At 39.8% G+C, this 22,619-nt stretch overlaps 1 protein-coding gene across 1 annotated transcript in view; it reads left to right on the top strand.

Annotated features, from left to right (window-relative positions):
* Pard3b (par-3 family cell polarity regulator beta) overlaps positions 1-22,619 on the top strand; it is a 992,131-nt gene that overhangs the window by 497,290 nt on the left and 472,222 nt on the right. The window contains exons 6-8 of the mRNA XM_050154204.1: positions 14,031-14,117; positions 19,746-19,871; positions 21,219-21,577. Of these exons, the coding sequence (XP_050010161.1) occupies positions 14,031-14,117; positions 19,746-19,871; positions 21,219-21,577 (572 nt within the window). The remainder of the gene's footprint in view (positions 1-14,030; positions 14,118-19,745; positions 19,872-21,218; positions 21,578-22,619) is intronic.

Raw genomic sequence — 22,619 nt, 5'->3', positions numbered from 1 at the left:
GTTAATCTCTGCATTGTGTCCAGTTGTGCTTCTCTGACATTCTCCGTCTGCTGTGCAGAGAGGCGTCTTCTGTAAGGGAGAATAGGATCTAGCATGCAGTTGGGTGTTGAAATAGGAGCGGCGGGGCTGCGTCCCCGGCACCCAGCCGCCCACATGGCTAGTTTATGCCCGAAATAATTACACGGAAACTGTATTCTTTCAAACACTGCCTGGCCCGGCTAGTTCCAGCTTCTTATTGGCTAGCTCTTATATATTGTTCTAACCCATTTCTAATATTCTGTGTAGCCCACGAGCTGGCTTACCAGGGAGGATCTTAACCTGCGTCTTTCTGGAGCGGGAGAATCATGGCGACTCCTCACTCAGCTTCTTTCTCCCAGAATTCTCTTTTGTTCACTCCACTCACCTAAGGGTTGGCCTATCAAGGGGCCTAGGCAGTTTCTTTATTAATAAGAAATCACTCCCACATCAGTTGGGAAGTCAGCTGGTCTAGCAAGGTGGCTGGTAAACTCTCTTCCAAGGCCCATGACATCACTACCCCCGGGAAGCCGCCTATGTTTCTAGTCCCAGGCCTGATTTCTCTCCTGGGCAACCAGGAGTTTTAAGTTGCCTTTTCTGGTCTTTGCCATGTAGATTTTAGAGCGCTTCAGAGTTCCTTGTGTTTGAATGGTTTGCTTTGCTTCTCACTCTATGAGTAGCTGTGGTAAACTGTGTTTATACAATCTCATAGTATTTTACTTGATGTTTGTGAAATGAATTTGCTCCACCAACCAGGATTACTCATATTGTTATTAATGAAAGTAATGAAAGGAGACAGAGACAGAGACCCACATTGGAGCACCGGACTGAAATCTCAAGGTCCGAATCAGGAGCAGAAGGAGAGCGAGCACGAGCAAGGAACTCAGGACCGCGAGGGGTGCACCCACACACTGAGACAATGGGGATGTTCTATCGGGAACTCACCAAGGCCAGATGACCTGGGTCTGAAAAAGCCTGGGTTAAAACCAGTCTCGCTGAACATAGCGGACAATGAGGACTACTGAGACATCAAGAACAATGGCAATGGGTTTTTGATCCTACTGCACCTATTGGTTTTGTGGGAGCCTAGGCAGTTTGGATTGCTCTTTGGGCTGACGAGGGAGGGGAACTTGATTGGGGTAGGGAGAGGGAAAGGGGAGGCGGCGGTGGGGAAGAGACAGAAATCTTTAATTAATTAATAAAGAAATAAATAAATTTAAAAAAAGAAAGTAACTCATTATCTGGAATCAACTATTAGTCTTCTTAGATCCGATCTCTAATGCCACAGCCATAGGTACTCCCTGGATACAAACCACATCTCCCTACTAATTCATCATTCCTTGCCTCAGTTTCTGGTCTATAAGATAGAAATAATAGAATTGGGGCTGCAGATTTGTTGGAAGAGTGATTGCCTAGCATGCACGAAGCTCTGGGTTCAATCAGCCCCCAGGACTACATAAGCCAGGAGTGGTGGTTCACACCTGTAGTTGCTACATGAGAGGTGGAGCCAGGAGGAGCAGAAGTTCAGCATTGTCCTCCTCAACTGCACAGCTGAGTTCAAGGCTGGTCTTCAGATTGTAACAACAATTAGGATTTTTGTATTACTGTTTTTAACATTAATATTTGATAACATATATAAAATCTTCGAACAACATTTGGGTCAGAGTGAGCCTAGCATTTGATTCTTTTGCTACTATTATTTTCTTTGTTGCAGGTTTATTATCCCTGTACAAAATTCTTGGGGTCAGAAACATTTCAGATTTTAAAGATTCTTTAATTTAAATTTTGGAATATGTATGTAGACAGTACTGATTGAATATGCCAAATTAAAAAATAAAAAAAAACAATATTCTTCAAAATATCAATCACTGGAGCTTTATATTAGTGTTCAAATAGTTTCAGATTTTGAAGAATTTTGGATTTGAAGATTTTTAGACTGGGTCAGATCTCCTTGTATGGTTTCCATTATTGTCATTATTTTCAGTAAGTTGTGTCAATTGGGCATAAGGAAGGTGAATTCACATCTCTCCAGTGGCAGCTTTGGCAATAGAAAGTAGATGTTGCCGTAGCCGCTGCTCATTCACTCACTGATTCCTTTCAAGTCATCATGTAATAGGTGCCATCCAGTCTGCATGAAATCAGCTACTTTCTTCTGAAAAGGTGATCGGTCTCTCTTTATCGGGTGACCATGTAGCTTCTCTCCAACTTTATAATTTTCAGTAACATGGCCACAGTTACTGTTCATTTGAAATCTTTATTAATGAGTAGTGTAATATAAAGCATTCAGTCTAGAGCATTTCCCAGGGCACTCACCTTTTAGAAGCTGGTATGTTTGTTCATACATCTAGTCATGATGGATGGAATGTTCGTGCTTTATTTGGCTTTTTTTTTAAAACATTAGTTTTGGGAAATGTTCCCCAGAAACTTATTGAAATGTCACATCATATGGTATCCAATTGTTTGCTTTGTTTATTTATTTATTTGTTTGATTTTGATTTTTGACTTCAGGAGAAAATTATTTAAGCTTTTTCTAGTTATAGGCAATTGAGAGAAATATCACGAATGACTTTTAAAAATATGTTTATTATGAGTATAATTTTCAAAGCAGCCCCTCTTGTGTCTTATTGTTGCTGTTAGTAGGTGAAGTAACTACGGAACAATTAGCACACTAGAGACCCAGTCCACATCTGCCACTCTGGGCTGCAAACCCACGAACCCAAGCATTGCATGTGCACCTTCTGAGTCCTTGATGCGATTTCAGGCTACAGAACCTACACAGGGCTATCTGTGATGACAGCTATTGCTGGAGCCTGTTCAGATCAAACTCAGGATATAGAGGGAGCCTGGAGTCAAAGGGTCAGGGAGCCTCGTGAAAGGGTGGAGCCTGCAGAGCACTTCCTCATCTGGGCCAGAATGTTGGCTGCTGTGCTCTGGGGTGGGTCTTGTGCAGGTACCCACAGCATTGAGCCCTAGAGTGCAGTCGCTGTGCCCACGTCCAAAAGAAGGCATCTCATGGCGTTCCTCTGCATCACCAGCTTAGCGTCCTTCCTGCCTCCCACTACCTGACACCCGTTGCTGGCAAAGATGTCCAGTGTAGGTCTTCCTATTTATTTTCAACACTTTGAGTCTTCATTGACGGATTCCCCGGGGAAGGGTGGTAGAGTGAGAAGCTTCTGAGATGGAGCTTGAGAGCAGCTTTCACCAAGGAACGTGGGAGTCATTCTCTTTCTCGGGTGTGCCACTGGCACCTGTGGATGGTTCCACACCCATACCCAGAGAGCCAACAGTAATTTGATTTAGTGGCTTTACCAGAAAGGAAAGACAGACAGACATGAAGTTTGGAGAAGAGAAGGTTGGTGGAGATATGGGGTGGTTAGAGTGGAGAAATGGAGATGAATATGATCATATTTCACTTTATAAATATGTGCTATTCTAAAGAATAAAATATTTTTAAAATGTTCATATGCTCAAAAAAGAGGATAAAAATAACCTTTGTCGTGTGGAATGCACAGCTGCTGTGGGAAGCTGGCAGGTTACACTTGTTTTAGACAGTACAGATGATGGTAAATGCTTAAACTAGAAGCCACTTGCCGCTATTGCTGTGTTGGCATCCTCATGTGGAAGGGAAGCCCTGACAGACCCTATAGTTTGGCATAAGAATACGTACGACTTTGGGCTCACTTCCTTGCAGGTAGCACAGAAGTAAATTGTTTGTGGAGACAATGCCACAGTGACTACGCCTGTTCCATGTGCACAGCCATTGCTTCAACCTTTGTTACCGCTCAGGGCAGCTATTGCAATAATTTGCTGCCTCCCTCTCCAATGTGACTCTCTTCTTATTACCTAATTGAGGCTACAGATAAGAACTGAGTAGAAGGTTCTAGTCTGCATTAGCTAACAATTCTTTCAAAACCTTGAAATAGACAACGTCCAGGTTTCAAAACTGGCTTTTTACCTTGCTGCCCGTGCATTGTTATCAAACATCTTTAAAGTAACTCCTTCATGTGGAAAATGACCTTTACTATCATATAGATTCTGTGAAGATTAACCAAGGTACACTATAGGCAGCTAACTTAGTACATTGCTAAATGAAAGGCTGAACAATTACTAATTGCTATTGCAGGTGTCATCATCATTATTACACATTCGTTGTAACTCTGTATTATACCAAACAGGACAGGATCCCCAAAAGCATTTCTGGCACCCAATACAGGTCTTAGAATATAATAGGGGCACATTTGTTCACTGATTGACTGGATGTATAAAACAAATTATTCAATGAATCATCAGCATAGTTATGACTTTAAAAGCTGGTGAAGGATGTCCTCTCAATAGTCTTTGAACATGCATGTCTAATGGATCGCCAGTCCTCTCGCTTTGATCGTGAAATACAATAAAGCGGAGGGTTTCACTTAGTTTTTCTCAAACACTGAGGCCATCTCTTTCCGCAGCAAGCACTACGTACAGAAGACCTTCCCTTCGCCCTGATTCCCTTGACATTTTGGATCTCGCCTTATTGCTCAGTTCCACTTCCCCCAGGTTAACTTCTTTTGACCTGCCAGTTTCTCCGCCTTCTTGCCTTCTTTGCCCCTGAAAGTCAAAGGAAAAGTGATCTGAAGAGATGCTCCCAGTATCTTCTTGTGACCCTGGCAATTTCGTGCTTGTGTCTGTATTCCCCCGACACAAGATTGTTGAAGCAATTCATTAATTGGTCTCAAATACCAAACTCTCCCTCATCTTCTATCTTGTTAGTTGTTCCTACATATAACTACCTGGTAATTCCTTTTAAACCACTGCTGTTACCACAGTTTACCCCAATACCAATACCTTTGGTGCCCACTTTCTATATAATCAGTTATGCACCTTTCGCTGGGAACTTGCCTGAGTAGCTATACCTGTGGCTGCCCAGAAACTCCTTGGCCCTGCAACACCACCTCCTCTGGGCTCTTACCCAAGTTGCTAGAGATACGAAACTGGTGCTAAGACACACCCTCCCAAACACTGCCTGTTCTTCTGTCTGCCAGTGCTAAGACCCCTACCCCATCCCATCTCCTTCCCTGGAACCTTACTCAAGAAACTGTACATGAGCAGTTAAGATCCTAGTGCTTCCCTTAGCTGCTGAAAAAAAAAAAAAAAAAAACTAACATCCGCACTCATAAATCAGTGTCTGAAAGTCTGAGAGGACACCCCGCTCGATCCAAAACTAGATGAGTTCAGCTAACAGCAAAATCAGAACCAATTTCCCATCCAGCAAAGGTGAGCTAGAAACTCATATTAAAAGACAGAACCAACAACCTAACTCTAGGTACCAGTTTCCAGTGCAAATATATAAGCAGGATGGAAATCTAAGATATCCCCAGAGATTATCAGTCCTATAGCAATGGTCCCAAGGGTGAACAACTTATACAAATCTCAAGACACAGAATTTACAATATTTATTTTTACTCACATGTATGTACATCTGTCTGTGCATGCATATAGAAGACCATTTAACAAAAGTAAGGAAAGAGGAGGCTATAGAGGAGCAAGAGACACAAAGAACCAGAAATACACAGAACCAGGGTGGGGAAAATTTCTCATACCATATAATAGTTAAAACATTAAGTATATTGAATTACAACAACAAAAGTAACAACAAGAAGACATCAAAGGCTACAAAAGAGAAGTCACAGGTCACTTGTAAAGGCAATTCCTTTAGAATGTTAACTGATTTCTCAATGAAAATGTCTGTATGCAGAGACTGCTCATTTGTTCCCAGCCACGCTGACCTGAAAAACCACACAGGAACTGTATTAATTACAGCACTGCTTAGTCAATAACTTAGGCTTCTTATTAACTAACTCTTTCATCTTAAATTAATCCATTCTTATTATTTTATATTTTACCACAAGGCTTGTGGTTTACTGGTAAGGTTTTGGAGTGTCTGTCTCCTTCAGCAGCTACATGGCTCCTCCCTGACTCCGCCTTCTTTTCTCTTCTGTCACTGCTTGGAATTTCTGCCTTGCTCTATTCTGTACTGTCACAGGCCCAAAAATCTTCTTTATTCATTAACCAATAAAAGCAATACATAGACAGAAGGACTTTCCACACCAGATGTTAATAGCCAGGAGAGCTTGGAACAATGTACAAGTCCTAAATGACTATAAATACTAACATAGACAGCTATGCCTGGTCAAGCTGTCTGCCATAGTTGAAGGAGAAAGAAAATTTGTCTGTGATATAAACAGATAAAAGGAATTCATGTCCACCAAAACCAGCCCTATTGGAAAGACACTATGGACTGAAGAGAAGGCTCAGCATAGCCAACAGCTACTAGAAGTCTAGAGTAAGGAAAGCTACTACGAAGCCATACAATTCCAGCAATCAGTGCACAACTTTCAGTAACGTTAAATACTAACGTCCTTAATCCTTGTCAAAACTCATAGGTTAGTAACTGGATTAACAAATGATATCCATCACTTTGTTGTCTGCAAGTGCTACAAGTTCGCAGAACTATACAGTGTAAGTACTTCTGACAGATCTCTAGATAAACTCACGAGAGTAAAATCTGATGAGGAACCTGATTTACAGAGCTCTGGAGATAGTCACTGTCATTTCTGTAAAACCCCTATGAAGCCATAACATTCTCTTCCTTTTCCATAGTGAAATTCATCCAGAAAAACCTCAGCAAGTGTATTACTCATTTATTGAGCATAGCTTATTTTTGTCCTGGTAACTAGATGACTTTCTCCCACACTGTGGGGCCCTAGTGGGAAAGGGTTCACGCAGGCAAAGAAGCCTTTGTTCTCACAGTCAAATCTACATCAAGCTACCCCCCCACCCACCAGTTATTCTTTATGGCAGAACATCTATCTGATAAGGAGAGGAACCTTGCAGAAAGACTACATAAGAACCTCAAAAGAGGCACTGAGCAGAAGAGACAGCAGGTCTGCCCTTGTCCTGAATTCTCTGACAACCAGCTCAGGAGAGTGTAACCTACTGGCCTTTGCTCTGCCTCCACCTCAGTTTTATTTGATACAAAATCTTACTCTGAGAAATTCACAGCTTATGCCTTTACCTGTAGAGATACAGAAAACGGACTTGGTCCACTAAACCATCCCTGGAGAAAGGAATTCCTTCTCACCAGGGGTCAGAGGGTATCAGTGTGCTGCTTAGCAGAAGTCTTCAAAATTTGCATAGCCGCATTTTCTCATTTTGACCTAGTGCAAAGATATTCCCCTCAATGTAACTAGCAAAACAAGCGCCATCATTTTCCTCCCGAGTCTCACTCTGGTTGCCATGGCTACCATAACGCTGTATTCCCAGCCACTGTGGGAGAGGAAGTGCTTAGAGAATGCTCAGCACTGCCGTGTTTTTCTTTTTCTACGTTTATCAAATACAAGATTCTGGCTTAACTAACCACACACATATAGTTAACACACAAACTCCCTCCCCTCTTAGAAGTCATTCCTCTACTTACCCTTGTCAGCTGTGCCCGGGCACTTCACAGCCACGCTGCCTCTAGGATGTAAGTAAGCCAACCAGCACCTGCTATGTGGCTTCTCGGCCTTTCTGGCCCTGTGAAATGCATGCTTCATATCATTGTCATTGTCAGAAAATTGTTAATTTTGTCTGTGTGGATATATAAACTGAGAACCTTGTGGGATAGAGAAAGCACTAAGAAAGAAACCTTGAAGGGAACTTTTTCAAAAAATAAAGACACATGAGGAGGAAATGTGTTTGAGCTAATTTGTTCTCCTCTGATTCCTTCTAGTCAGTTTTCACTTGCTATAACATGATCCTGGGAGGTTTAGGGGGCTGACTTACACATAAGCCTCTATGCAAGAAGTGTGTATCTTTAAAGATACATACTTGGCTTAGAGTGAAAGAATGCACTCTAAGCCAATGGAACCAGCCAACAAGCAAGCATATCTGACAACATAGGCCAAACTAAAACTAATCATAAGAGATATATATCATTTCATTCTGATCAAAGAAACCACCCACCAAAACCCATTACAATTCTAAATATAAACGCACCAAACCCAGGTGAATCCAGTTCCAGAAAATACATACTATAAGGCATTAAAGCCCAGAGTAGTCCTAACACAGAAGTGATAAATGACTTCAATATTCAACTTTCAGCAATTGACAAATTGTCACCCAGACAAAAAGTAAATAGAGAAACGTCAGAATCAAATGGCATTAGCAGATCAAATGAACCTAACATATATCTAGAGAGCATTTTACCCAGACACTGCAGAAAAACTGATTCTTCTCAATATCTAATCAGAGTTTCTCTAGAAAAGACCACATATTGAGGCACAAAGCAAATATCAACAAAAAGGGGATTATTGAAATAACTCCCCATATATTCTCAGCTCTTTTCTTCTTACTCCTCTCCTTTTGATCCCTTCATCTCTAACAGTACAGCCAATAATTGTGCCTACCAGCTATTCTGCTTCAGCGTCTCAGTGCGGCTTCCCACCCAACACCTACCCTCTTCATCACCTGGCCTTATCTTTTCTGGTGGAAAAATCCACTTGTCCACTGGGGTACCTTCTCAGTGCCACCTCCCTGGAGGAAGAATGTCCTGAGCTCAGCTTACTCCCCTCATGCTGACTGTCTCCCTCTGATCCACATCATTAATCTCTTATGTTTTGAAACTTCAGCGCCAAAGGGATTAGAACTCCTGTCCAGGTCTCAATTTGCCTCCTGATTCTACCTTATATGGATGGTATGATACTGGACATGCTTTCTATTCCCTGTGTATTAGCTTGTTCTAAAATGGAAGTGATATAAAGTATGTATGTACTTGATGAGTGTAGATTATAACTCTCAGAAGCCACTGTCATCTTATCTCCCAAATAATGGTTTGCAACTTATTTAGACTGTGTTTTCTACTGCAGGATGACCGATCATAATCTGAGAGTTTAAAATCCAATTCTCTGAATTTCAAAACTTTTTCAGTACCAACTGGATACCAAAGTTGAAAACTCCATACTTCGTTTTATACACAAAGTTATTAAAATATTGTCTAAAATGACCATGGTATATATGAAACCTAAATTAATTGTATTTTTTGAACTGAATCCCATTCCCTTCATAAATATTTATGGATGAGAATTCCAAATTCTAAAATCTCAGAGATCTGAAGCCCTGTGAGCATAAGCTTCTGGATACAGGACACTCACCTTACCCTGTTTCCCTTTCTCGCTGTTTATCTTTTCCAACACTGTCCAATTACTAATGTCTTGGGTAATTTATGTTTTTTTGTAAATAGAGGTTTTACTGTTTTGCCATGTCCCACAGTGATTCTAAATAATCACTCAGAGGCTTAATATTAATGCTCAACCAATAGCTCAAACTTACTACTAGTTGACTCTTACATTTAAATTAACCCATATTTCTATGCTCTGCCATGTGGCTCAAGGCTTGTTACCTCATTTTCTAAACATCCTGCTTGTTCCGCAACTGGCTTGTATCACCCCTGATTTTGTACCTCTTCATCAGAGTTCTCAGTTTGATTATTCTGCCTAGCCTTATCCTGCATGGTCATTGGGTGTTGAAATACGAGCGGCAGGGCTGCGTCCCCAACACCCTGGCCGCTTGGCTAGCTTATGCCCGAAATAACAACACACAAACTGTATTCATTTAAGAACTGCTTGGCCCATGAACTCTAACCCTCACAGGCTAATTCTCGCACCTGGACTAGCCCATTTCTAATGATGTGTGTAAGCACCCCAAGGTGCGCTTACCGGGAAGATTCTAGCCTCCGTCCATCCTGTCCGGGAGCAGAGCAGAGTCTGACCTCACTTCCTCTTCCGCCCAGAATTCTATTCTGTTTACTTCTCCCACCAATGCTTTAACCTATGAGGCCAAGCAGTGTGTTTATTACTTAACCAATGAAATCAACAGATTGATATATGACACTCCCACATCAATTGGGCAAACAGCTTTTATTATTAACCAATAAGAGGAATAATGCATACACAAAGCATCCAGGAAGATCGTCCCACCACAGTTTTTTGCTTTGTTTCCTTAATTAGTTGATTTTCCTTTTATAGAAATTTTCCATATCAGTGGCTGAGTTTAGAATAATTGAATTAAAATTAATGGAATTCAAACAGATTTGTTAATATAACCCCTATCATCAAACTAGGAGATTTTTAATCAATGCATTTATACCCACTAGATGTTTCTACAAGGAGCAGAATTCAGGGTCATCAGCAAACTCTTATTTGAGGCTTTCCTCTTTGTCCATTCCGTTTGCATTAGATATAATGGGTCCACAACTCAGTCCCTGTAGACACAAACACAGTCTTCTCACCATTTGTTAAAACACTTTGTCTTCCCTCTCCGTATAGTGAAGGATTATATCCCTTGATCTTATAGTGTTTAAGTTGTACCAATAAAATTGATATTTTAAAAAGGAAATTATAATAGTTCCTTTAAAGGCCATAAATTTGTTTTCTTAGAAAGTAGTAATAATCAAACTAGGTATGATAACATAGTCCTATAATTCAGAGTCTGAAGCAGGAAGACAACAAGTTCAAGGCCAATCTTGGCTACACAATGAGAATCGGTCTCAAAGAGGGAGAAACATAGATTTATAATCATAGAAATGTCAATAAGTTATCAATCGCTTTATACATGTCAGATACATATGTGTGATGTATATATAAGTTATTTTCTCTTTGAAACTAACAATTGGGGGTGTCCCAGACCACAGTGTCCTCATTATATAGATGAGGAAACTGAGGCTTGGCATCTTGGTTTAAATAACTCAGACAGACATCGGACTTACAGTCAGTCGCTCTTGGGAGAAAAATTTGTCCTCTGTCCTTAATCCTTTCTCTCCAGTTGAGAGGGTGGAGCCTGTGTTGAGTAATATTAATGTAAATCCTGTCCATTTGTCTTGGGATGAAGGAATAAGACCTACAGATATCCGCAGCACACATTGCATCTTCTGATTCCTCTTTGTCAGTAGAAACCAGTTGAAGTGCTTAGTGTCTAGATTCACAGAGTAGCTATCCGTAATGACACTGTTATCTTTATCCAGTGATCTGTGGCTTTTTCCACAGTTCTGTCCAGAGCTCTCAGACTGACAGTGGTTGGTCCCAGTGACTGTTGAGTCATCTCTGTCACGTAGACCTTAGGGACTTCAGCTAGCTTAGTACTGTTGGCCTGGTGTTTGTAAGCATCTCCCAGAACAACTATTTTGATCTTAGGGAGCTTTAACCACGTGTTTGTGCTGTGATACTTATCCCTTATGGGTCCCATTTTTGTCTGTTTCTTGGTTTGTTTTACCTTCCATTTCCAGAATATTATTTCTACCTTATTTTCTGTATTTTCCTTCTTAGTCTCCATTGCCACTCACATAGCACGATTTCTGCATTGTTCTCTGAACCTGAACAACTGGACCCCAAATACAAATTGCACTCTGGGGTTTATCTAAAAAAAACATTAGCAGCATGTTTCACATCTTTGTAAAACTTTCGATTTTGAGATAGGTATTGAGGTATTTTGAGATAAATAAGAGTGTATGTACTGTCCTCCTTGCTGTATCTATGTCCCACGAAGTGTATACATATAGACATTTCTACACAACAAGCAAGTACTTATAAGATGGTGGTGATTCTCATTTCACAATCAATAAAACATGTTAACATATCTATGTGGCATCATATTGCATATGCCTTTCTTTGCATGCAGAAAAAACTTAGGGATAAATTTTTATAAACTTAGGGCATGATCTATGTAAAGATTTGAAAGTCATCTTTTTTAAACAGATCTAAGTTTCTGAGATTGTATGCATGCTTATTATAGTTTATAAAATTAATCATTCACTGTGTGTTTTTTTATCCTATAGTGATAACCTTTTTTGAGTATTCTAAAAGTTGTCAAGAATCTTAGTTAGAGAATTATGACTGTTGTGTATAAGAAAAATTGGAAGTTTACCTTGATAAAAAAAGTTTACTCTAAAATGTACAAGAGGGAATTTCATATAGAAATTAATTTTAAAACCTAAACTTTTCTAAAATTTTAGTAGTTTTGAATAAGAAAGAAAACAGTATGAATGACTTTGTTGATTTCAGAAACACAAGATTAATAATTACTAAAATCGTGTTTTACATCAAATTTATTATGGTTTACAAAAAAAGTTTTGAGTAGATTTAAAGAAATATTTATAGAATATAAAAAAGTAAATTCCATAGAAGCCAATATCTATAAAAGCTACATATGAGCTGAAATCTTGCAGTCTGCCCTAGACTAAACACTAATATTTTATATCTTCTATATTAAGTGTGGGTGATAATCACAGGTATAGATTTGCTTGATATATTTTTCAGGAGAGCCTTGTGTTGGTCGGCAAAATTCTAAGAATTATAAAGGGAAAGGTAACATGTTTTACTGGATTTTATAAGAGTTTAGTCACAGTTTTTAAGATTTTTAAATTGGAATCTTTGGAGTTGGTCTTCTTTTGATCCTTATAACTGTAAATCTAGTATCATATATGTATCATCAAAGCCCGTACAAGTTTCTGTGCCCACCAAGTGTTTTGTGTTTGGGCTTGCAGTGCACATCGGTGCCCATCCAGATGCACCTATGTTCATAGCTGTGCTCACTCACATAGAAACAAGTCCTTCGTTCTCTGTCATCATGCTTAGGTGTGTTTGCTCTGTGATTTGCTCACAGGCCTCTTATGTAGCCTGCTTGACTGAACAAGTTGAATGTCCCGGCAGTGTCTGAGTGAAGATGATTTGAAATCTATTATCAGTTTTGAAATTGCATCGTCTTCCCGAAATGCTAGAAACTGTCTTGCTTTTATTTTATCTTGTTATTATTAATGTTTTTTAGTTCTTATTGATAATAAGGTTTCAAGGAAATGCATTAACAATAAGCCTGGTCTGCTGACTAGCATATACTTAATGGATTTACTTTAGATTGCTGATAATTTTAAAAATTATTTCATGCAGGGTGGATTCATCAGACACTTTGTTTTCTTAATACTGTTTTCAACTTTCCAGCAAGGAGCCAAATTTTTACCATTTTCAGTTTGGAGCAGAAGAGTAGCCGAGGCGGCAGTGGCTCCTAATGTGACATCTAGTTTCAGGTCATTTTCATGTGAATGGAAAAAAATAGATTTCCATAAATGGATGCTTGTTTCAACTTTCTCATTCTCCTCTGGCAATTTTGTCTTCTCTCTCTGGGATTACAGGAGCCAATAATTGTTCACAGTTATTATTTTTCATCTTTACGGAAACTTGCTAGCCCCGGTCCCTGTGACCTGGAAACTTCCAGCGCAGTCCGCATTTCAGTCACGCACGCTCCCTGTTAGCGTTTCTCACTCATCCTTGCCTAAGCTGAGCGAGGTTAGGCAGGTCAGACTTTCTATAATACGTTTTCTCTGTTTCTTTGCAACTTCTCCTCTTCCTTAAAGATATAAATAAATAAACCAGGAGGTGAAAACTTGGAATTGTTCCATTGAGTAAAATTGATGCAAGCTTTGATTTCTGTTGCTTTGAACATGCCCAGCTGTGTTGCCAACTGTGGCTTCCTTGTCATTATAAACTGCGATTCAGTGCATTTTTTCATAAATAATTTTATTTCCTTTTTTTTAACCTTTTCTGGGGAAAAATTCTACTTCAAGCCTAAGCACGGATATACTTATTTCTGTGTGTTTATGGTCTGTACAGTCATTTTCAAGAAAGTCTCATCAGGGAGAGATTTCTTTCTGTGCACCTCTTTGTATCTCTGTTGATTTGTGCAGATTAAGTGGGAAACTGTTTTAGCGGTGAGTTATTTCTCAACTTTCTTTCTGCAAAGAAGATTCAGATAAGAAATCAGAGAGTCTTTTAACATGCTTGTTTTGTGGATCCTCAAGCACATCAGCACAGCCTGCTCTCCTGTCTCAGCATAGACGTGAAGTCACAGCAGTTGATATGGTCAGGGAAGAGCTTTGTGGGTGGGTTAGTGGACCGCATCTGCTGTTAGCTAAAACTCATGTGTGTTCCTGTTTTGCTCTGCCCCAGTGACATGACAAGAGCGGTGGAGATTTCTGGGGAAGGAGACCCCCTGGGGATACATGTGGTGCCCTTCTTTTCATCTCTGAGTGGACGGTAAGGTGTTTTCCTTGTCTCTGAAGCTCAAGCTAATGCCTTTTCCAGGAGAGAGTTAAGTGGCAGTCTCTTATTCAGAGGGACTCCTTAAGTAATACTTTGCTTGGCCTCATGCTTTAGAAACAGACTAAAATCGTTTATTTCTAGGATGCACAGAAAAAAATCATGCCAATTTCTCCACTTACAATTAATTATGAAGCACTTCCTTGGAGCATCCTTGAGTGCTGCGGCGTAAACAAGCTCCGTGGCAAAGATTCTAACATATTGTCAGACAAATGTCACAGCTGAGTGGGGCGTTCTTTACTATAATAAAATAGTCTTCAATGAGTGAAGATAGCAATTCTAAATTCTTCATATATGGGATGAAGAATGATAAGCATTCACAGTCTAGTAGCTTTATTGGCTGCACACACATGTACTGATTTTAGTTATAGAAATGTATTATCCTGTTAGTTTTTCTAAAATACAGTTAAGACCACGAAAGACAATTCGTTACATCCTTTTAGAATTTTAAAGACATTTTCTGATAAATTCTTACTGGCAAATGTTGATTTAGGTTGTGTCAATGCTTCTTGAATATAAAAACCTGTTCAGCTGATTAGAATGAAGTGGGTGCCGCAAAGCTGCCGTTACTGCTAGGATAATGACTTGATGGACCTTCTGGTTGGTGCATGCCAACTTTGACAAGGGGGTTGCTATAGCACCCCCTTGATCCTAACAAGGATTCCCAAAAATCTTAAGGAAAATTGGCTTTTTACTAACAGGGTGTGATTATAACCAATTGCCTAAATCCCCTTTCTTAAATGGGTCATTGAAAAGTAAGAACATTTTATTTTATCCCAATATATTAAGGGCCAGAAAAGCCCAGTGATCATTTTTTTTCCCTCACAGTCACCAAAACTGAGATCTCTGACTTGTCATTCTTCCCTGTCTCTTTCTAGAAACACAATTTTCCCAAAGGTTATATAGTATGAATTTACTGGCTCTGGATATTTACTCGATTCAGCTGTCCATATCGAAGGAGAAGTGGCTGTAGGCATGATATTTGGGTTGGCACCATCCTTAGCAGGTAGCCATCTGCTACCTGTAATTGCAAAGTCACCACCTTAGCTTTCTCCCATATAACATCTGATGCCAAGCTCTTGCTGGAATGAGCCGTTGTCTCTAAAAGGAAATGAAGCGGAAAGCCAGTGGCTCTTACTATCTGGTTTCTGTTGTGTGTTAATAAGTGTGTTTATATGTTATGGGTTACGGCAGAGGACAGACCCGAGTTGTTTCTGACAGACAAGGTGAGTATTTATTCACTTCCCAGGAGAAATCCTAATGGCTTTTGGCAGAAGTGTACTGATAGAGCTCTGTGAAATGCCAGAGTGGTTAAATTGCCAGGCTCTTTAGTTTAATAAACCTGGAATAGAACATAGAATCTTTGCAGTTCCCCCAAATGAAAAAAAAAATCCACAGTGACATTCACCATCCTTCATCTTCAATAGTTCAGAAAACAAGCTGGCCCTCTAGATGAGAAATTCCCTCCTTTTGCTTCTGATGAGGGGAACAAACAGGATGTATTGATCCCTGCCTTCTTTGGGGTTCTGACTCCTGGCACATGTTGTCCTCACATAACCTCCAGCTAGCCCTGAAACTCATCTGTAGTGAAAACCTTCTGCACCTCAATGTTATGGGGTTTAAATGACATTAAAAGTGTGATAGCACCTTGTAAACCCCACAACCTATGAAATGCAGAGATGTCAGTGAATGTTTTGTATAAAGAGAAACAGTCTGATTCCCAAATGAGGATTCATTATAAGTTCATGGTCAATTCTACAGTGACTTGAAGAAATGGTTCTATTATATTTTGGGGTATCCACTACTGTTTTAGAAAGGAAATTTCATTAAAAATATATGGAAATGGAGACATGAGCCAATAAAAGTTAAGAAGTAATGAGCACAGGCTGAAACAGCACACTTAACTCAACCCATGTGTCTTGATGGAACTCTATAGAGCGAGTCACAAGAGTGTCTGTCTTCAGGCTGCCATCTGGCTTCACTGTGTGAGTGCAGGGGTTTGCTTAGGTCGTAGTGGTATGCTTAGCTCTTAATTTCCTTCCATTTATTAGTTTGTTTCATTATTTAAAATTAGAATTTACATTTAATGCTTTATTAAGACTACTGTAATTGGCTTTGCTTCCAGTGTTTTGTTTTGTTTTTCATTACGTGAGAAACTTACTCTAAGAACATCTGAGTAACACCTGGAGGCCACTTCACCAGCTGAAGTCCCCATGAATTCATTAGATTCCCAAAGTATGGGAACACTGAATACCGCTTCTGTTGATGGCTATTGGCTTTCCCAGTTTTGTTTGTTTTGATTTTGTTTTAGTAAAGAAAATAAACACAAAAGACTAAGCCCTTACAGACAAATAAAAAAAATTACAACATTAATTTTATTTTTAAATGTCAATTAAACTTTAAAAATTTAAGCAGTAATTTTTTCACTAAAAATAGGTAATGTACTTCCATTTCATAATAAAAATAGCTAACCAGCTAAAGGGAAGGGAGAGGACAAGATTCCCAATGTGAGGAGGGGACTTTGAGTGACAGGTGGTGAACTGGCAGGATAGTACAGCCAATGGATTTAGTGAGAACACAGGGCAGGCACAAGGGTCAGACACTAGAATCTAAGTGGTGATTACATGAGGGAGAAACACTTGTTGTTCCTCAGCCTGCTGGGAGATTGAACTCTGAGCATCCGTTAGCACTACAGATGAACCGGTTGTCTTACCCTGTGATTGCCCCACAGCCTTGTTAACTCCGGTAAGTTCTTATCTCAAATAGGGCAGCTATCACCCTTCCAGGAGGCAAAAGTAGATACTGTTTTATAAGCTTTCTCACAGTGGTAGAGATGACATCATACTGTAGGGAATTTACCCCTTTCGGATAATAGGGAGGGGAAGGATGTATTTGTTGCTGGGGACCAAACTAATGAAATCAGTCAGCTTTACATTTTACCAAAATTACCTCTGACACAGGTTTTACAGTTGGGCTTATTCTGTCAATAAATTTTTCATGGCAAGTTAGGTTATTTAGATCAGCGAGGTTCACGTAGCATGCTCCAGCTGTAATACGCTAGCTAAATTGCAACCCAGTGGCCCGAAAGAATTAATTCATCTCCAAAATGTGAAATTAAATCCTAGGGAGTAACATTACATGACTGATGATGTACTGAATTAAATTAAAGGAAGACTTGAATGCTTGTTAAAAAGAAATCACTTACATAAACTAGTTTATAACCACACGTGAGCCTCCTAATGGGTCATGTTAAGGGGAAGCCACCGTAAACAAAAATCTAAAGTGTGGACTATCAGAGAGCAGTTTAATTTCAGAGAAAACACAATCTTGATCTAATTCTCCCTTCTTCATGTCAGATAGTCTCACGTTAGTGTTGTCTGTAATGTGTCTGCTTCATTTAGTAAAGTTCTAGAGCTGGGGTGAAGCCCAGACCCTGTCCACACTGGCCAGGATGTCAGCAGCAGCAAAAGCACACTCTTCTCATTAACATTTCCGAAGGAGGAGCCTGAGTACCATTGTGTGCACCTTGAGATGGTCTGAGCTCATTAAGTGAACTGAGACCAGAGGCTGAGGCTCAATTTTGTGGCCACTCCAGACAGAGAAGTACTTTCTCCTGGGCTTTCATTACAGGCTGCCCTTTTTGCATGGGTGACCTTATTATTCACACATAAAATGTGCTCATATTTTATTTAGATTTGAAATTTAACACGCAAAGCTCCTACTCAAAAGAGAGTGACTAAATAGAATAATAAGGGGACAGAGAACATGGAGGCAGCAGTTTCTCCATACCCAGCGATATCTCTAGAGACCCATCACTCTTAGTGTGACACTCAGTGAGGCCTGTGTCATGCCACAAAGATAAAGGACATCGCCCAAGTGAGAAATGGCTAAAATCAGTAGAGGCTTCATTTCTTGAGGTAGATTTATTTTTGCTTTATATAAGAATGATAAAGATTGCATGTGAGAACACACATATGCACATGTGCACTTCTAGCCTGCATGTGAATTCTAGAGTCCAGAAAATTCTCACCCACAGCAGTTTTGACTTGCTGTAGGCTGAAGATACCAATAAAATCTTTTACCCATACTGAGTACATACAGGTGTTTTAATGTTATCATCCCCCTATACATTACATTAGCTACTTACATAGCATTTACATTGTTCTGGATTTTGTGGGTAATTTAGAGATAATTGAAATGTACATAGGGATGCAAATACTAAGCCATTTTTCATAAAGCTTCCACAGAATTTGGTACCCAAAGGGGATCCTGACAACCTCCATGGATGTGGGAGAGTTATATAGGAAATCATTTGCTGTCATTTCCTTTGTCTTTTCCTTCCCTCTCTGACTCTGAACTAAATGTCCAAATCTCTAGGAGCCCTGGGGTATCTGCTCTGACTCTGAGGTTGGCTGTGGTCACCTGCTTCATCAGGTTAGGCTCATTGCCTGATACATGAAGATCCCTCCAGATGGTGTGGGCCTCCCACCCAGTGTTAGTTTGTAAACCCTAGCATGGCTCCATATTGTGCCTGTGTTTGGAACTTTTACTTTACCTTATTTATGTATGTCTGGTCCTCCATCTTTACTTCCTGTCCTCCAGCCTGAGAGAGAACACCTGACGTGGGCTTGATTCAAAGGCGCGAATGAATGGGATGGATATGCCTTCTAATAACAGGGTCTGAACTGAAATGTTTGTCTACTTTTTAATATGCAAACTGTTAGAACATGCACTATGGTGGCAAAACATGCTGAGAATGTGTGATTCTCCCACATCACCAGTACCAAATTTCTACCTCGCCACTCAGGCGGACTTCCTTTCAGTCAGCAGTGGCATCTCCCCTGAAGCTGCCAGTCCTGGGTGGAATGGTCTCTGCTGATTTTCCTAGATAATGGAAAACATAGAAATGGGTTGGTATTTATGATATGAATATTTGTTCCAGGTAGAGGTGTGTATGTGCGTGTATGTGTGTATGCCCCTCTTCCCTCTCATTCTGTGTGTGTGTGTGTATGTGTTTATGCGTGAATTTGAAAGATGAAACATTTGGCCAAATAGAAGTATAATCTATTTAGTAAACAGAAACCAATACTTATTTCTGAATAGCTATGGAAAAGAAATAATGAGCACATTTGTACTCTTTTGTCGGGGTTTTTTGTCCTACCTGGTTCCTGCAATCATTAAGTCCCTCCCCCCCCCAAAAAAAATCACACATTGGTCTACTTTAGTTATAAACTGACTGGCCCATTAGATCAAGCTTCCCTATTAACTCTTATAACATATATTAGCCCATATTTCTTATCTGTGTTAGCCACATGGCTCAGTATCTTTTTAGGTGGGGAAGTCACATCTTGTTTCTTCTGTGGCCAGGTCACAAATGCACAGGAATGGGCTTCCTTCTTCCCAGAATCCTCCTGTTCTCATTGACCCACCTCTACTTCCTGTCTGGTTGTCCCACCTATACATGGCTACTGGCCAATTAGCATTTATTTAAAATATAATTGACAGAAACAGACCATGGTCCCACACTAATACTCAGAAGTTTTATTTCAACGTAAATGTTTCTAGGATCCTAGGACTCTTCATCCGAGGCATTGAAGAACACAGCAGATGCAAGCAGGAAGGACTGTTCCAGGAGAATGAATGCATCGTAAAAATCAACAACGTAGAACTCCTGGACAAAACTTTTGCTCAGTAAGCATTTTTTTCATTATTTATCTACTTTATTGATCTCTTGAATATTTATAATCATTGTTGAGCTCATTATGCCCAAAATCAGAGATGTAACGTCAAGCCAGTTCCCTTTAAGTAACCCCTGACCATACATTTTTGAATGCATTTTATGTCTTAGGTGGCCAAGACACGTGCCCAATGTCTGTAGGGAGGTTGAGACAGAGAATACGGCGAGCCTTCTTGCCTGTCTGTCTTTCTGGGCATCCACGAATAAAGGAATTTGTTTTTCGTAGCCTATGGGTCAATTAGAATGGGGTTTACTGGCTCTTTTCACAGACAATTAATTCATCTTATTAATTAATATCCTTGATGTCGTTTTTCCCTAAACTGTAAAATCTGTGGGTGATGCCTATAAGGACTCAATGAATAATAGAAACAAATTATAAAAATTAAATTTAAAATGCTCTACCAAAAAAGTTATCTTTCTGAGTGTGAAAAATATCACAAGGAGTACCTGTTTCTATGCACAAATTAGAATATGTAGACTCCAGCTGCATCTAGCTGTACACATCTACATATACACACATATACATTGATATGCCTTGACATTTCAGGGCTTCTAAGTTAAGCAAACAAGTAGTAACAATCTTCATTAATAATCAGTTTCCTGTCTTGCTTCTGAGCCAAACTGCTCATAACACAGCTTCTCTCTGGCCATTAATTGTCAATAGTGGGGGCTGGTGGTTGCTAGTCAGAGGCATGTAACACTGGCTGCTGCTCAGGGGTAGAATGAAATGATGTTTTTCTAAAACAATGCGTTACATTCAACTATTATAGGGCAGAGTCATGTTTCTCACATATTTTGCCTGCCCTGTTTTGCAAAGACTAAGGAATCCAATGATCCCTGTTTTACCAAAGTAGAAACTGAGTCATAAAACTCCAACTTAGAGTCCACTAGAAATAATCTATTAACAATGTGATTTTAAAAGGGTCTTAAATATGTGCTTAAGTAATCAATTCTGGCTAGATTTTCATATTTAGAAACTCTTTAAAGATGACCGTTGCCAGTTAAGTTCTTTAGTGGCTCTGTGCTTCCACTTGAATTTGTTGAATGCGAGTGGGTTATATTTGTTTTATATGGCTGTTAAGAAGAATGAGGTAGAGGACTATACACGGTCATCACGCATGTGTAGCTCGTGTGGAGGAGGCACCTTGGTGGGCGGGTGGTAAACAGAGCCATGCTGCAGCGATTATCCCGCCGCCTCCTAGCCTTACTGACAAGGCTGCCTTGTCAGTCCCGCACCTGAGCACCCCAGCAAGCCGTGTGCCGGAACACATTGTCATTCTCCGCTCATTCACTCCTTCAAGGGCCCAGGATGTCTTCCGCCAGGCGATGAAATCCCCCAGCGTGGTCCTCCACGTGCTTCTGCCTCAAAACCGTGAGCAGTATGAAAAGTCAGTCATTGGTCCACTGAACATCTTTGGCAACAATGATGGGACTTCAAGAGCAAAGGTTCCACCTCCTGCCCGTGGGAAAGCAGCTTTGCAGGCAGCAAATCTCGCTGGAACTCACAGTCCTGAAGCAGATGAGACGATTTCCCTGCAGCAAAGCAAGAGCCCCCGAGTTCCAAGGCTAGGAAGAAAACCTTCATCTCCCTCACTATCCCCTCTCATGGGGTTTGGCAGCAAGAAAAATGCAAAGAAAATTAAGATTGACCTAAAGAAAGGTAATCATTGAATTGTGCTTAATAGCATTCTGTTATTGTACCGTGTAAAACTGGTTAAGAGAAATTCATTAAGGTTGATGTAGTTAATTCTCTTTTTCTTTAATTGTATCATAGAATAGATTTGAGTGTATACTTGGATAACTTAATTTTTTTAAAACTGTGCTACTTTCTTCCTTTCTTCTGCAAAGTTTTGATTATGTGGAACAAGGAAAAGTGAGGACTGGGGTGGATCAGTGCAGACTTGAGAAAAGCATGTGACAGCTCAATTCCGAGTAGACCCGGGAGGTTGATTGTTTTCATTTTGAGCATAAGTTAGTGTTTTTTTGTTTGTTTGTTTGTTTGTTTGTTTGTTTTTAAAAAAGCATCCTTTAGGCCAGTTCAGGAATAGGGCCTCTGGCTCTACACAATGGTTTTTATATCAGTGAAAGGTTTAATTTTCAGAAAGACAATAGGTAATGATTATTAATTTCAGATTCAACATTACATTTCTTCAAGATAGTCCAAGTTCAAAGTTGCATGCAGCCTTTCTTAATCTTTTTCAATGTTTTGTTCATTCCCAGCACAGAGCAATTATCCCAGACCACATGTGTACGTGCATATTAACATAGCATTACATACGTGCCCATGGACCCATGGACTGTTGTGTCCCTGCTCATTCCTTACCCTTCCACCTGATATTCTGATATCTACCTGTCACTTCATAAAATCCTGTGGTTTTTCAAGCCAATTCGGAGACTTGAATAGGTTTATTTTCTCACAAATTAATACTTTATTGGCCACCATGAAACCTTTAAATATTATTTGTGAATTTCAAAAACAACACATATCTTTCATTAGGATGTAGAAATTATTCTGAAAAGATTTCTTAATCAAAATTTTATTCACTTATAAATATCTGGCCTTGGGAATAAAGTGAGTTGAAAAGAAGACACAGAGGTCAATATGTTTATATTTAAATGCATTACAAATAAATCATGTCCAAATGCATTGTTGTATACCAGTTACCCAGCCATGGTAGGTGCTTTGAGATAAGAGTGAGGAA

This window comes from Alexandromys fortis, unplaced genomic scaffold (genome assembly GCF_014885135.2).
Source record: "Alexandromys fortis isolate MF-2015 unplaced genomic scaffold, M_Fortis_MF-2015_v1.1 scaffold_40, whole genome shotgun sequence".
Classification (NCBI taxonomy): Eukaryota; Metazoa; Chordata; class Mammalia; order Rodentia; family Cricetidae; genus Alexandromys; species Alexandromys fortis.
Note: the sequence above shows the minus strand (reverse complement) of the source record. Positions and strands in the feature narration are given on the sequence as shown.